The sequence below is a fragment of the Colossoma macropomum genome, unplaced genomic scaffold (assembly GCF_904425465.1).
Source record: "Colossoma macropomum unplaced genomic scaffold, Colossoma_macropomum, whole genome shotgun sequence".
Classification (NCBI taxonomy): Eukaryota; Metazoa; Chordata; class Actinopteri; order Characiformes; family Serrasalmidae; genus Colossoma; species Colossoma macropomum.
In genome coordinates, this window is record NW_023494793.1 from 3,262,451 (window position 1) to 3,277,948 (window position 15,498).

At 37.9% G+C, this 15,498-nt stretch overlaps 1 protein-coding gene across 6 annotated transcripts; it reads right to left on the reverse strand.

Moving 5' to 3' along the window:
* Positions 1–136: 136 nt before the first annotated feature.
* Positions 137–5,707, reverse strand: cunh12orf43 (chromosome unknown C12orf43 homolog). Of its 6 annotated transcripts, none has more exons than XM_036578229.1 (6): positions 5,415–5,707; positions 4,339–4,369; positions 4,155–4,253; positions 2,975–3,054; positions 1,339–1,435; positions 137–619 (listed from the first exon to the last, which is right to left on the reverse strand). In XM_036578229.1, exons 1-6 carry the CDS (start codon positions 5,512–5,514, stop codon positions 295–297), a joined length of 732 nt encoding a protein of 243 aa, XP_036434122.1. In that variant the 5' UTR covers positions 5,515–5,707; the 3' UTR covers positions 137–294. The 6 variants fall into 6 exon arrangements, with proteins under 6 accessions (XP_036434122.1, XP_036434121.1, XP_036434120.1 ...); XM_036578228.1 differs by having other exon boundaries at positions 2,972–3,054; XM_036578227.1 differs by having other exon boundaries at positions 2,969–3,054.
* Positions 5,708–15,498: the final 9,791 nt, after the last annotated feature.

Genomic DNA, 15,498 nt, shown 5'->3' on the forward strand with positions numbered 1-15,498 from the left:
GGCCAGGCTCTGGTGCGGAGCTGACAGTCTGGGGCTGAGAGTGCAGCGCTGCAGCTCTGCAGCCACACCCTTCTCATTAGATCATTAAACCCTATAAACAATATGCTTCTTTGTTATGCTTTGAAAAGCCACTGAGGAGAGTTTGGCCTCAACAAGGACTGAGACTTTTAATTTGAAATCTGTTTTCTATTACAATAAACTCTATAAAATATCATAACAGGAACACGAGCTGGAACAAAAACTCAGAACTGACTAATGTAAAAAAAACTGTACTGAAAACCCCTCTGCAGTCTTTCACTCCCCCTCGTCCAGTCTGATCCTTTTCTTCTTCTTCTTCTTCTTCTTCATCACGTTTTCCTCTGCGCTCTGCTCCTCGCGTGTCCTCTGTTCATGACCGACGGTTTCTTTTCCTTTTGAACACGTCTCCTCTCCCTCTGCGGAAGCTTTCTTCTTCTTTTTCTTCTTCTTTTTCAGTTCTGCGCTCTCCTTGCTGCCCTCGTCCACTCCTCCACTGTTCATCCCCTCTTTCTCCTTGCTTTTCTCTGTGGATGGAGGGATGAGGTCCAATACGGAAACGGCGGCTTCTCTGAACCTCGACTCCATCTCACTGTCGCTGTCACTGAGAGAGAAAGAGAGACAGAACGAGACAGAAAGAGAGAGACACGGGAAAAAGTGAAAAGAACAGAGAGAAAGAAAGAAAGAAAGAGAGAAAAGTGAAGAGAGAAGGAAAAGGTGAAAAGGAGAGAGAAAGACAGTGAGTTATCATTACTGCAACTGAGTGCAGATTGGTTAGCGTTACTGCTACTGAGTGCTGATTGGTTGGTGTTACTGCTACTGAGAGCTGATTGGTTACCGTTACTGCTACTGAGTGCTGATTGGTTGGTGTTACTGCTACTGAGTGCTGATTGGTTAGCGTTACTGCTACTGAGTGCTGATTGGTTAGCGTTACTGCTACTGAGAGCAGATTGGTTGGCGTTACTGCCACTGAGTTCCCTCACAAGATTGGCGCCGCTCTGGTGGCGTCACCACGCAGCCTCGTTAGGACTGCTCCACTTGTGTGACCAATAGGCGTCTTCATAGGACAGTCCTACCGAGGACCCGCCCTCCCTCGACTGCAGCCTCAGCTTTGGAACGCAGCTTTTATTTCATTCAGTTTATATGAGTAGAGTGTAAAAATGGACCTGAGCCAGGTGTTTATCTGCTCTCACTGCCGCCGTTCTACAGCAGCGCTACGCTACACCGCGGCACTGTGCGTCTGGTGTTTGGTGGCCTTTACACTGAGCATGTCAGAAACAGTAATGTGATGGTTGTTGGTGAATGTTCTGGTCAGGGTGGTACCTGGAGCTGGGGGCTGGTGGGCGTTTGGGCGCCGGTGGAGGGGTCGGCTCCTTCCGCCAATTTCCCGGAAGAGACGTGGAGAAGAGTCGGAAACCTTTAGACACAAACAGAAACAGCACTCATGTTACTGGAGGCGATTGAGGCTTTTGGTTTTGCTGTATGAGTATTTTCTATCTGCCGGTCATTTGTGACGAATAAAGTGTGTAATTTTCCCCCTGTAGAAGCTGCACATCCAGCCTTGACCGCTGCTTAACAAACTCAGACAAACTGGCTGGAAACATGACAGAAAAAGGGTCAGTATGACTGACTGACCATCACAGACTGCCTTAATACTTTCAGTAAATAGCTTCACTGTGCTGAAAGGATAGCATGTAAAGTGTAATACAATTTAAGCTTGGACTGTCAATCATTTAATCTGAGACACAGAGACTTTATAAAGGTGCAAACTTTGGTGTCAGAACATTTGAAATTGTGCACTTAATTTTCAGGGGGTATTTTATTGGTTTAAAGGGCCGCTGCACAGAAAACGTCATTTTCCTCACTTTTGTTGAACAAGAGTTCGATGTAGACACTGAGTGTGTTTACATGCACTCAATAATCCTATCATAATCGGATTTCTGCAGTTATCCGATTATTAAAATGGTCATGCAAACACCATACTCCGATCTAGAAATCTGATTAAGAAATCCGATAAAGAGGCTGGATTTTAGCTCAGTAATCAGATTTCTCAGAGCATGTGAACTCTTACTCTGATTTCTTTCGGATTTCTCAGTCTGCACATGCACGAGATCAGACGGTGGATGTCGTGAGATGCAGCAAAACACTGTTGGAGTGGCGCTGAAACCAGACACGAAATAAAGGATTTGAATATTCTTTATCTTTTAGATGATGTTTGTTCATATTTTCAGGTAAAGCGGCGCGATATTAAAAAAAAAAAGCAGAGGTATGAAGTTTGAGTTTTACATTACGTTTACGTCACGTCTGATTCTGTGAGTTTATTGGCTGGTTGGACTTTCCCCATTATCTGATTACTCAAGAGCATGTAAACGCGCTGATCAGATTACTGACAAAATCTGATTTTCTGCAGTTATCAGATTATTAAGTGCATGTAAACACACTCAGTCTGTTAAAATATTGTAACGTATTGTTCACTCCTGAGTCCATATATGGAAACTAAACTGCGAAATTTTGAATTGGTTGTTTTTGTGATGTCACAAACTCATTTACATATATCCACCAATTCAGCCTCCAGCCCATTCACTCTTAAGTTACGAGGAGTGATTCAGCCCGGACTGCTTTTTGAATAAGGTCAGCTAATCAGAAAAGAGCTCATTTACATACATCAGTCTTAAAGACACAGTAACAAAAGCAGCCTGTTTAACTGTAACGGATACAGAGAGGCTGGAAAATGGTGATGTAGAAATGAGCTGTGACTGTTTTTGGTACATAAAGCCACACAGACGTTATAAGTGGACCGTAAATCTGGTATATGAGCCCTTTAATGTTTGTAAAACAGCTCATCAGTTGATACAGTAAGTGAGAAGCCCAGATTTCTGAGATGGTCAGTCAGAACTTCAGCAATTTTACATGAACTGATCCAGTAGTGAGACAGTCTACCGGTCACCTTCATCATCATCATCATCATCATCATCATCTCCATTTTCACATGAATCAGGTTTGGGCTCTGGAGGTTTAGAGGACACTTCTGATATACAGCTGCAAAAGAGAAAACATTGTTATTATTATTATTATTATTATTATTACTTTATTTTTATAGCACCTATTTATTGATAAATAGGATGTGATAATTCTCCAGATTCATTGTTCGGCTCAGAAATCGATTTGTCTTTTTTTGTTTTTTTGAAGGGGGGGGGTGAATAAGATTTTTTTTCACCGTTTTTTCTGGGTTTTATTAAATTACCAGCAATTTGGAACATTAAAGAGAACACTAAAGAACACAGTAGATTAACTTAACATCACATAAATCAACTACATTAACAAAAACAAACAAATAAAATCAAATAAAGACAAGTTAAAAAATTTAATTAAAAAATCTTTTCTGAATGTGGTATTATGGTTCCGTGTTCCAGAACCGCAGCACAAGATTGTGGACATTTGTATTGCAGTTTGGGTCTCGGTTTCAGAACTGTTACACCCCTACCAAGTACAGGGCGTCCCAAACAAACTGACATCATTTCGTAGTCTGATATCAGCCAATTCTCCCTCAATTGATCTCAAATTTAACAACATGTGTAAAAACTAACCAAGTTTAATTTTTAATGTGTTTTTCAGGTTGAAGAATGGCGTTCACTAGAAATGAACAGGCATTGTGTGTGTTAGCATACGCTCGAACACAGTCAAACGAGAGTGCAGCGTGAATTTTGGAGAAAATTCAATAAAAATGCACCAACTGGAAAGCTGATTTGGACACAGCACAAAAAACTCAAAGAGGACGGCTGTCTGTGCAGGACAAAGGGATCTGGACGGCCACCAGTATCAGATGATATTACAACTGTGAAGCTGTGAAATCGGTTATAAAATCTACATCCCTCTGAATTTCTTGTTCGAATTTTGATAAATAAATCTTGTTTTGTTCAACATGAAGCCTATTTAATTTTGTTTGCCTCAGACATGTAGTTACTCAGATACTCACATCTCAAATGATGTCAATTTTTTTGGGACACCCTGTACATACCCGAAAATATCATTTCGGTTTCTGTGAATAAAGCTGGCAATAAAAGAACATTCTTGCTAAAACCAGGCTTTAAACAGAAGTGTATGACGAATTTAGTGACATTACTGAAACGCCCCCCCACCTGTCCAGTATGGCCCCCAACTTCTTGGCAACATGAGACTTAAACTCCGGTGTGAGCTGGAGCTCATTTCCATCTTCTTCATGCCTGGACGGGTCCATCCTGCAGGCGGTAGAACATGTTTATGAGAGAAGATAAGATACCTGAAATATTAAGACCGACAGCTGAACGTCTCCAACTCACTCACCTCTTACTCTGAGCACCGTTCTTCTCCACATCTGTGCATTACAGACAGCAGGTTACTGTACAGAACCACACGGTACCGCCAACATCTCAACACTGGAGCCTGTACAGCTACAATCATACATACAACCCTGACAGCTACTGACACGAACCAGCCTCACTATGCCTTAATTAGCACTCTTAAAATAGATGGTTCTTCAAGGGTTCTTTAGTAACGGTTCTGTTTAGAACTATGAGTTCTATATAGAACCATTTCATGCTTAAATTGTTCTCTGTGTGCTGAAGGGTGATGAATGACTGATGGAGAATATATTGTATACAGTTCTATATAGAACCTTTTTGAAAAAGGTTCTATGTAGCACCAAAGAGGGTTCTGTTGTTATGATGTCAACTTTGTAAAAACCCTTTTTTGGTGTTCATGAAATGGTTCTATAAACATGAAATAGTTCTATATGGTTCTTATTGGTATTCATGAAATAGTTCTATATGGTTCTTCTTGGTGTTCATGAAATAGTTCTATATGGTTCTTTGTGGTGTTCATGAAATGGTTCTATATGGTTCTTCTTGGTGTTCATGAAATAGTTCTATATGGTTCTTATTGGTGTTCATGAAATGGTTATATATGGTTCTTTGTGGTGTTCATGAAATAGTTCTGTAAGCATGAAATGGTTCTATATGGTTCTTACTAGTCTTCATTAAATGGTTCTATGTGGTTCTTACTAGTCTTCATTAAATGGTTCTATGTGGTTCTTCTTGGTGTTCATGTAAGCATGAAATGGTTCTATATGGTTCTTATTGGTGTACATGGAATAGTTCTATATGGTTCTTCTTGGTGTTCATGAAATAGTTCTATATGGTTCTTCTTGGTGTTCATGAAATAGTTCTGTAAGCATGAAATGGTTCTACATGGTTCTTTTTGGTGTTCATAAATTGTCTCTTTATGGTTCTTTTGGTGTTCACGAAATGGTTCTCTAAGCATGCAAACGGTTCTATATTGAACTCATGGTTCTAACCATTGTCTTTACTAAAGAACCCCTGAAGAACCGTCTTTTCCAGAGTGTAGATGTATTTACCAGGTACCTGTGTTTGAGCTGTGAGCTCCACTCCAGACAGCTTCTCTGAACTTCTCAGTGTCCTCATCTTCACTGCTGCTGCTGCTCTCAGCTTCAGCTGCGCACATGGTTTCTGTTTACGCCTCTTCTGCACAGCTAAGGTTGATAAAATAATCAGTACATGCCAAATACGAGCATTAGCAGCGTTATAAGCAACTACACACGCACGCTGACGCTTATAGCGCTACATTAACTCCCTAATAACACTGCAGCATGGGCTACTTAGCAGTAGCGGAAGTGTGCCCATTCTCCCACCATAGAAACGCCATGAGTAGATTCGCGAAAGCAGCGGGCGCGTCCCAATACCACACCGTGCACTTCTTTACTTCGTAGGCTTTTAACGCTGAGCTGGCCAATCCGGGCTCAACCGGTTTGAGCTTATAATTGTTTGGTTCACCGATCACTAATGAAGCTAACTTTTCCTTAGTATCTATGAAATTCTCCAAAACGCATCGCGTATATTGAAGAATGATATGGGGGCGTCCCAATACACCTCCTTACAGACTTCTCTACTTTTAAGGGGTTCGCCTCAGAGTCGACCAATCAGAACGCTCTGTCTTGGAAGTTGGACCAATAACGATTCAGTTTATTTATGAGTGAAGTCTTAGAGTCCGGTCGTAAAGTTGATAATTATTCGTTAAAAATTCGAGTTTGTTTATGTTTATTTATATGTAAGGAACATCAGCTCCGGCTGTTTCAGCGGTTGTGGAAGAATCAATAATGTTAGCACAGCCAGCGTAGCAAATGTCCAGTTAGGGCTAATGGTAAAAGCAGGGAAATACTGAGCTGCTCATCCGTCATTTTATGCTTTTAATTAACTTAATTGTTAATCAGTTTAAGTAAAGAAGCACTTAGGCACATTTATTCGCTCGAGTGAATCTGTTTTCGATATGGAGAATCTCAAAACAAACGTCCGCTAGCTGCTTAGCACTGAGGGGAGTGTTACTATGGTTACCATCTGGCTGAGTCCCAAACCGAGTGAATTTCTTCATTATTTTACAAAACATTTCATTTTTGGCAGTGAATTCCCCTTATTGTTTATTTTTAGACCGCTGCTAGCTGTAAGTTGTCGGCATGGTGGGTTTTACTTCTGTCAGAGGTCATTTTCAGAGAGTAAAGTTGGTTCTTCAGGGGTTCTTTAGTAAAGGTAACGGTTCTGTTTGGAACATGCATGCTTAAATGTTTCTTTGCATAATGAAACGGTTCTTCAGACTGATGCAGAATGTGTTCTATATAGAACCTTTTTGAAAATGGTTCTATGTAGTACCAAAAAGGGTTCTTGCTATTGTGACAAGCTTGACATCATAGCACTAGAACCCGTTTTAGTGCTACATAGAACCATTTTCAAAAAGGTTCCTAAAAGAACCATAAGCAACACATGCTGTAGGACCGGATACAACATACTTCACAGTGCAAAGAGCATGAAATGGCTCTATATACAACTCATGGTTCTAAATAGAACCATTCCCTTATAAGGGAGGCCTTTTATAAGAGTGTTCACTGAAACCTGAAATGAATTTGCTTCAGCTGATGTAATGTTCTTACTATTGAGCACATATATTTAAATTACTACATTTTGCACTTATTTATTTTGTTATTATGCTGATAAGCCCAAAGGTTTACATGACCATCAGCTGAAATGAATGATCTGGCTGGACCCAGTTCACTGTGGAACAGTGCTAAACTTGGCAATAACCTGAAGCTCATTTGAAAGGCATGCAATTTATTGAACAATGCTAAGCAGGTGATACTGATATATGTATTTATCAGTACTGCCCTGTTGCCATGTAATCATCTAATCAGATAACATACAAACAGCCTTGCCCATCAGTTACCAGGGCAATACAGGACCAACTGGACACTGGATAATCCTTATCCACCATCACTGAGGGCCTTCAGAAAGCCTGTGGAGCTCTTTCTCCATCCAAAAGTGGAGTCAAAACAGGTACTCCACTGTACAGCGTCCAGAGATGAAGGTAAAGGTGGGCGATGTGGTTAAAAACATAACATCACAGTACTTATGTGATATATGTGTCTAAAACAGCAGCAAAACTGCAGTGTAGCATTAAAAAAGGCTGAAAAATTAAAAAAAGAAGAAATTTTGAATACAGTGATTTAGAATTTGTAAAAAATGAATGAATAAAATAAGGTGACGTCATAAAGGGTCCCGTCCAATCAGCTCCTTGTTAGTATACAGGCTCTCTATAACTGGTCTAAATACATATTTTTATCAGGATAAAGGTAATGAAGATAAACATGCTGTGCATCATGTTTGTGATATAAGTTGGAACAGACAAAATGCAGCAGCAAAACTGCAATGAAACATTTAAAAAAGGCTAAAAAGTTAACTTTGAGTGCAGAGATTTACAATTTTTAAGAAATAAATGAAATAAGATGATATCCTAAAGGGTGCTGTCCAATCAGGGTCCTGTTTGTATGCAGTTATTGTACACTATAACAGGTCTAAACACATATTTGATCACAATACTGATAACACATCCCTGGATGCATGAAGCTCTATCAGACCATGAGGGTGGATTCTTTGGTCACCGGTGGACTTCATATAACTACGGTGGTCCATGAATTTCCAGACAACGAGAAATCGGTCTGTTTGTATCCAGAGGAAGCTTCTAGAGTGTTTGTCAGGTGACTGAGTCCAAGCATTGCATCATAAATCACTATGCAACTCTGCTGACCTGTATTTATGGTCATTAGACTTGATGGACATCCAGAACATCCTGAACCGGTTCCATCTGTCAGTAGTGTTTTGATAAATTACAGTGTTAAGAGAAACGAGGCCGTGCCACTGAACAGCAGCGCGTCTGCTCACCCTTTACAAAGTAATTTAAAAGAAAATACAGAGAAAATGTGAAACTTTATGTTTGAAAACAATCTACATGCTGCCCCCTGCTGGATGGAAAAACTGTCAAGCAGAAAAACTTTTATTTTTGAATTAACACAACAGAAATCTGATATATGGCAATGTATGGATTTCAGATATAATACGTATATCAGCACATCACTAATAATATTGTTAGAGCAAATTTCTGACTGAAGATCCTACTGTTTGTTAATATTACAGACTCTAGTGGGGCTTAATTACATCTGAGCAGGTACTATTTGCATGGTGGATCATTCTCAGCACTGCAGTAACACTGATGTGGTGGTGGTGTTAGTGTGTGTTGCGCTGGTCTGAGTGGATCAGATACAGCAGTGCTGCTGGAGTTTTTAAACACCTTAGTGTCACTGCTGGATTGAGAATAGTCCACCAACCAAAAATTTCCAGCCAACAGCATCCTTTAAATCTACAAGGTGGACTGACAAGGTAGGAGGGTCTAATAGAGAGGACAGTGAGTGGACACAGTGTTTAAAAACTCCAGCAGCACTGCTGTGTCTGATCCACTCGTACCAGCACAACACACACTAACACACCACCACCACATCAGTGTTACTGCAGTGCTGAGAATGATCCAACACCCAAATAGTACCTGCTCTGTGAGGGTCCATGGGGGTCCTGACCACTGAAGAACAGGGTAAAAGGGGGCTAACAAAGTATGCAGAGAAACAGATGGACTACAGTCTGTAACTGTAGAACTACAAAGTGCACCTATATAGTAAGTGGAGCTGATAAAATGGACAATGAGCGTAGAAACAAGGAGGTGGTCATAATGTTACGCCTGATCGGTGTATGCTTGACATACACTCCGGAGCTGCGTGTAAATTTCACGATGAATGGACTAAAAGAAATGACCCAAAACAACTTGGAAAGACGTCTGGTTCCATTGACTTACATTAAAAGTAAAGCATGTTTTTTCCTTCTCCTGTAAAGTTACCATATTGGAGATCTTCCAACAACAGCGATATATAATAAATCTAAATTTGAAATATGTGCCTGATCCTTTATGATTCATGTGTATATATGGCCATATATCAGATTTCCATATGGGTCACTACCTTAAAATATATGATGTGAACAGCAGCAACACTGGATGGCTTTTCATTGCTCATGACATACAATTATATTTACAAAATTATCTTAATTATAGTCAATAAATCTAATATTTCTCCTGTTGAGATTGTTGTGAGCTTAAATTAAGATTATTTACCTCATTTCTAGACATTTTAAGTAATTTTACTAAGTAAAATGATCGCACTATATCGGCAGATAGTTTTGCTTGTTGTAAGAAATGAGCTTGAAACCAGCAAAATTATCTGCCAGTATAGTGAGATAATTTTACTCAATAAAATGACCAAAAACAAGTAAATCATGTCTAGAAATAAGCTGGATAATCTTACAATAAGTGCACAACCATCTGAAAATGTGAAATATTAGATATATAGACTAGATTTAAGAACATTTCACTTGATGACACCATTTTCTGCAGTTCAGTCATGAGAAGATAAAAGTCACGACAAACATTTGCCACCACAGGAGCACCTTGTAATGAAATTTTTTTTATTTCTCACTTTTTATTTATTCATTTTTTTAAAGAAATAACTAGAATTCACACAAAGGGCAACAACTGACAAATTAATTTCTAACCTGAACTAATCTATAATACAATTTTCTCAGAACTATGAATAAAGAATATGGGAGCAATTTCATTCCAACAGTATGAAGAATGTAAGATGATGTTCTTCAGCTTTAGACACGCAGAGTTCAGTGTTTCCCCCAAATCTAACACTAAGTTTCAACTGTACTGGTCTGATTTCATGTTTTGTTGATTTTCTGAGTGTAAATAAGTTACACATCCCCTACAGAGACACACTACTGCACAATTTAATACACAATTACGGTTTATTTTACTATATTTAACATAAAAAAAACAAATCTGTTCAAGTAAAATGTAGCCTGTGCAAAAGTTATGGCACATTTTATATTTTATGCTTTAACACATTTAACTCAACACAAAAACAGAAACTGAGCATTAGATTTGCAGAGAAATGTCACACTTAAGTCAGAGGATGTGTTCACTTATTATCACATCAGCAAAACATGGAAAATGATCATATTATGGGGAATATTCTAACTTTTGCATACGACTGTACGGCTGAACAATGAACGGATTTCATATCGAAATTGCAGTTTGAAAGAGTGACGTAATGACGTTCTACATCATTAAGCGGTTATTAAGATTAAAGTGGGGAACTTCAGCCTCATAATGCGGAGCTCGTGAACTGGCAGTCTCTGCACTCAGCGTTAAAGCCTCTTTATTTCATAGAAAATGAATTTAGAAAATAGAATTTTAACGCAACCAAATCAAACAGCTGATGAATCTGGGGTGCTGTAGGAGGTAAAACACTAAACTCTGCAGTGCTGAGACTACAAAGGATTTGTTGTCAGAAACAGGTGCAAAATCTGCTTTTCCACAAGAGTTCATAACCGTAATCCATAACCTCGAGTCAAACAGGAAAACATCACGTCTGTAAGCCCTTAGCATCACACAGCGCCTTCACACTCTGACCAAAAATTCAGCTCGCATGCGTTTTATTAAGGATGCACCGAATATTGATCTGTTTATCTTTGCTAAGATTAAGAGTATAATGTCTTCTGCACTTTTAAAAAAATGGTTCTTCAAAGGTTCTTTGGAAACACAGTGGTTCTATTTAGAACCATGAACACTCAAAGAACCATTTGCATGCTTAAATGGTTCTTTGCATGATGAAATGTCCTTCAGACTGAGGGAGAATGTGCTGTGTGTGTGTATATATATATATGTATGTGTGTGTGTGTGTGTGTGTGTACATATGTGTTTTATCCATATAGTAGCAGAACCCTTTTTGGTGCTATATAGAATCTCCATCAATCTGAAGAACATTCTACCATGAAAAGAACCATTTAATCATGCAGATGGTTCTTTCAGTGCTCATAGTTCTATATAGAAACACTGTCTTTACTAGAGAACCCTTGAAGAACCATCTTTTTTTTAAAGAGTGTAGGGTTTGTGATGTTTGTGACATTTTAAGGTTAAGTCCTGATACAGGCTTCAACAAAAAATGGCAGGAAAAACAATACGTTTACAAAACAAAAGTCGAGTTTAAACATTGTACAAACAAAACAATAAACAAATAACAGCATTAAACATCATTTCTGAGTAGCTATAATGACAGAATGCTTCAGTTCATTGGCTTTTGCCATGGTAACCGAACAAAGACCACCATGAGTAACCAATGAGAAGTGGCGAGCAGTCACTGGTGCACCGACAGAACCAGAACCGCTCACCGTTCTCCTCTGTTAAGCACATACAACATCCAACACGGCTTTGAGAGATCAGAGAAGCACGAAATCAAACATTTAAAAGTAAAGTTGTTGATCTTTCGCATGAATGATGTTCTGATGAAGAGATAACGGATTTCTTCACACCAGACACGCTGCTGCAGAGACATAACCAAAGAAAACCTAAAGCCTCTGACATGATTCTGATTGTTGTTTAATAGCTACAATTCAGCCTGAGTCCACGACTGTGCTGCACAATACATCGGTTATTAGTCATCATCATGATACTGATATTTGCTGTACACTGTAAATGATATCTTGGCAAATGAAATCATATTAAAAGTAGTGAATTTATCTAATATCTCTCATTATGAAACTGCTGAGAGAATCTTATATGATTATTTAACCTGTTTCTAGACTTGTTTTAAGTTAGTCTTAAGAAATTTTATCTAGTGAAAAGGTATTAAGTAAAATTTATCAAGCATGTATTTTTATCTAGTAAAAGTAATGTTTAAGTAAGTAAATGTTATCAAGTAAGAATTACCCTTAGTATATATTGCGTAAATTTGTCAGGTAAGTAATTTTATATTGTAAAAGGTTATTATTAAGTAAGTAAATGTATCAAGTAATAATTCCCTTTACTAGATAAAATTACTTAAGTAAGTAAATTTGTCAAGTAACTTTATCTAGTAAAGGGAATTTTTAAGTAAGTTTGTTAGGTAAGTAATTTTATCTAGTAAAGGTAATAATTAAGTAAATAAATGTATGAAGTAATAATTACCTTTACTAGATAAAATTACTTAAGTAAATTTCTAAGGTAAGTAATTTTATCTAGTAATGGTAATTATTAAGTAAGTAAATGTATTAAGTAAGTAATTTTATCTAGTGCAGCACAGTTATCTACATTATATACTGAAACAAGCAAAGGACCTGCCAGTAAAATATGAATTTTTCCAGATAAAATACCTTAAAAGTAAAAACTAGACTGGAAAAATGACAAAAGTAAATAAACCTGTTTCTTATTTTGAGCTCTAATATTAAGTACAGAACAATAATTTGTGTTTTACATTTGTTAACATATCATTTGAAGGTCAGTGAACTCAAAAATTCAAGAAAAACATACTTTTTTAGTTAAAATGTCTTCATCTTTTATAGTATACCGAGAAATAAGGTGAATAATCTTATAATATTAGAAATATTAGACAAATTGACAACATTTAAGATGGTTTCACTTGACAAGATATCGTTTTTGCAGTGTTATGGCATCACAGAATGCTGCAATGTGCAAACGAGCCTCTAACCAATCACAGTGCGTTTTACTGGGTGCTGTGAGCGTCCTGACCAATCACAGCTCCAGATGAGTTTGTGGGCGTTTTAATGAATCGGCATATTCGTGTAATTGAACAAAGGGACATCATTTCGGTTAGAATGATGCAGGACTGTCTTTAGCCGTCCCACATTATTGACTGAAGGTAAAATGCAGCATGGCTCAGTGCTGAAATATTAAAAATCATAATGTATTTTGTCCATATGGTGCAGCTCTACTGTGAAACCCCACTGCATTTTCACACCCTGTACGTTGTAAGGACACTTCAGGAGCAGAAGAATTGAGAAACTGATCTGGGCCCAGTTTTCAAAAAGCGTTTTAGCATTTAAAATAGTCATTACAGTTACAAAAAGAGAGAGAGAGAGAGAGAGAGTGTTCACAGCAATACTCGCTCTACCATCTCCTACAAATCTCTCGGCTCACCCTGATTTTTCCTTGATTTCGAATTTTCCGGAGCAAGAGAGGGTCTGAGGAGTGTGAAATGAAGGGTAGAGGGAATTATTAATAACCGTTTATTAATGATTTATCAGTAAAAATCTCCAGCTCCAGGTTCTGCCTCACTAAAACATTGAATAACTTAGTAACGTGCATCGGCCAAGCGGTATGCCAAAGGAATGGTTTAGTCAAAAAAGCCGAAAATAAATAAAAATGAACAGCCACCACTCAGCATTGTGAAAAAGCACCATGCTAATCGATGGCTACTGGCTTAGCCTTATTAGCATGGTTAGCAAAGCTATTCCTTTAAAAAAAAAAGCAAATAGGTAGTACCCAACAGTAAAAAAAAACCAAAACAAAACAAAAGCTCAGACTAAAACACAGCGGAATGGAACGGTCAATGCATTCAGCACTGTCGTCTGTATTACAATGAAAATTGGAATGACCATAGCAAGTCACCACTGTGCACCACTATGCTAACTTTTTAACTGAAATCATCTTAAATCAAGTTTACAAGTCTAATTCTTCTCATAGTGAGATTATTTACAATGTTTCAAGACACTTTTACTTGTTTTAAGTAATTTTATGTAGTGAAAGTATCTCACTGCACTGGCAGATCATTTCCAAAATTAGCAAAACTATCTGCTAATGGAATACATTTAATGAGGGCTGGGCAATACGACAATTTATATTGTTATCGATATGCTAGCATGGATATCGTGAGTACTTGTAGACACTGACCAACTACATATGTCACTATAAAGAGAGCAAAATTAGTCCTGTTTAACTGGATTTACTGCCAAATGTTGAATAAAAATCATTGTATTCAGTTTTTGACAGTATTTTATTTAAATGTAGCGCCCCTGGGCCTTCTTTGTCTGTTCCAAATGATCAGATGTCCATAAAAATAAATATCATGACATATCATGATATTTATGACGTGTCTCCTCAAAATTTCCTGGAGTATCGCAATATTATTTTGTTTTGCCATATCGCCCACCAGTCCATATAATTGCTTAAAATAAGTGCAAATGTTTAGAAATAGGGTGGATAATCTGACAGTATTCTCAGAGCAATCTCAAAATGAGAAAAATGTTAGATAAACTGACTGGATTTAAGATGATTTCGCTGGCTAAGATTTCACCTTTTGCACCATACAGGGTGTTTAGTATGTATAGTACAGTTTTGAGTAGTTTTATTTGTATAGTAAATGAGCATTAATAATATTGACCTTCTGAGCAGCAGTTCTGAGAGCCTAAACTTCTGCATTAGACACAAACTCAACACTAACGGAAAAGAAAAACAAAGAAACACAGATGCTTCCGACACTGAGAGCACTCACACACGCCAAACACAGATGGAGCCCAGCCTCCCCGAGATCAACACCCAGAACAAAGACACAGAAACCTCCAACAACCTTCATTAAACCTCATAACCAAATCTATACAACAGCGCTGAGGGGAGGAAAATAGGAATAAAAATGAATATCAGATGAAACTGTGGGGCTGAAACAGCAGACATGCTAAAACAAGTTAAACATTAGCTAGCGAGTTAGCGCTGTGGAAAAAAACAGCTACACACTTAAAAAAGATGGTTCTTTAAGGGTTTTTTAGTAACTTAAATGGTTCTTTGAATGGTGAAATGCTTCAGCTTGACAGAGAAAGTGTTGTATATGATTCTGTATAGCACTAAAAAGAGTTCTGCTGCTGTTAAGATGAGAAGCTTGTACACAACAGAAGGACCCTTTTTGGTGCTCATTCTCCATGAATCTGAAGAACCATTTAACCATGGAAAGAACACTTTAAGCACAAAATGGTTCTATATATGCTAAAGCAGCCTTTAAGAACCATCTTTTTAGTGTGTAGCTATCTTGCTAGCACTGTAAAAATATGGCTAGCTAGCTATCTACTGCTGTGGAAAATTAGCTAGCACTGTGAAACATTAGCTAGCGAGTTAGTGCTGTGGAAAAAAAAGCTATACACTTAAAAAAGATGGTTCTTTAAGGGTTTTTAGTAACTTGTATGGTTCTTTGCATGGTGAAATGCTTCAGCTTGACAGAGAATGTGTTGTATA

Bases quoted from the DNA above. Each gene is read 5' to 3' on its own strand.
- cunh12orf43 (XM_036578225.1), bottom strand. From the start codon at position 5,514: ATGTGCGCAGCTGAAGCTGAGAGCAGCAGCAGCAGTGAAGATGAGGAC. The intron at 4,370-5,414 runs GTACCTGGTAAA...TGTAATGCACAG, and splicing joins AGCTCACAGCTCAAACACAG to ATGTGGAGAAGAACGGTGCT. The intron at 620-1,338 runs GTACCACCCTGA...TTTCTCTCTCAG, and splicing joins CCACCAGCCCCCAGCTCCAG to TGACAGCGACAGTGAGATGG.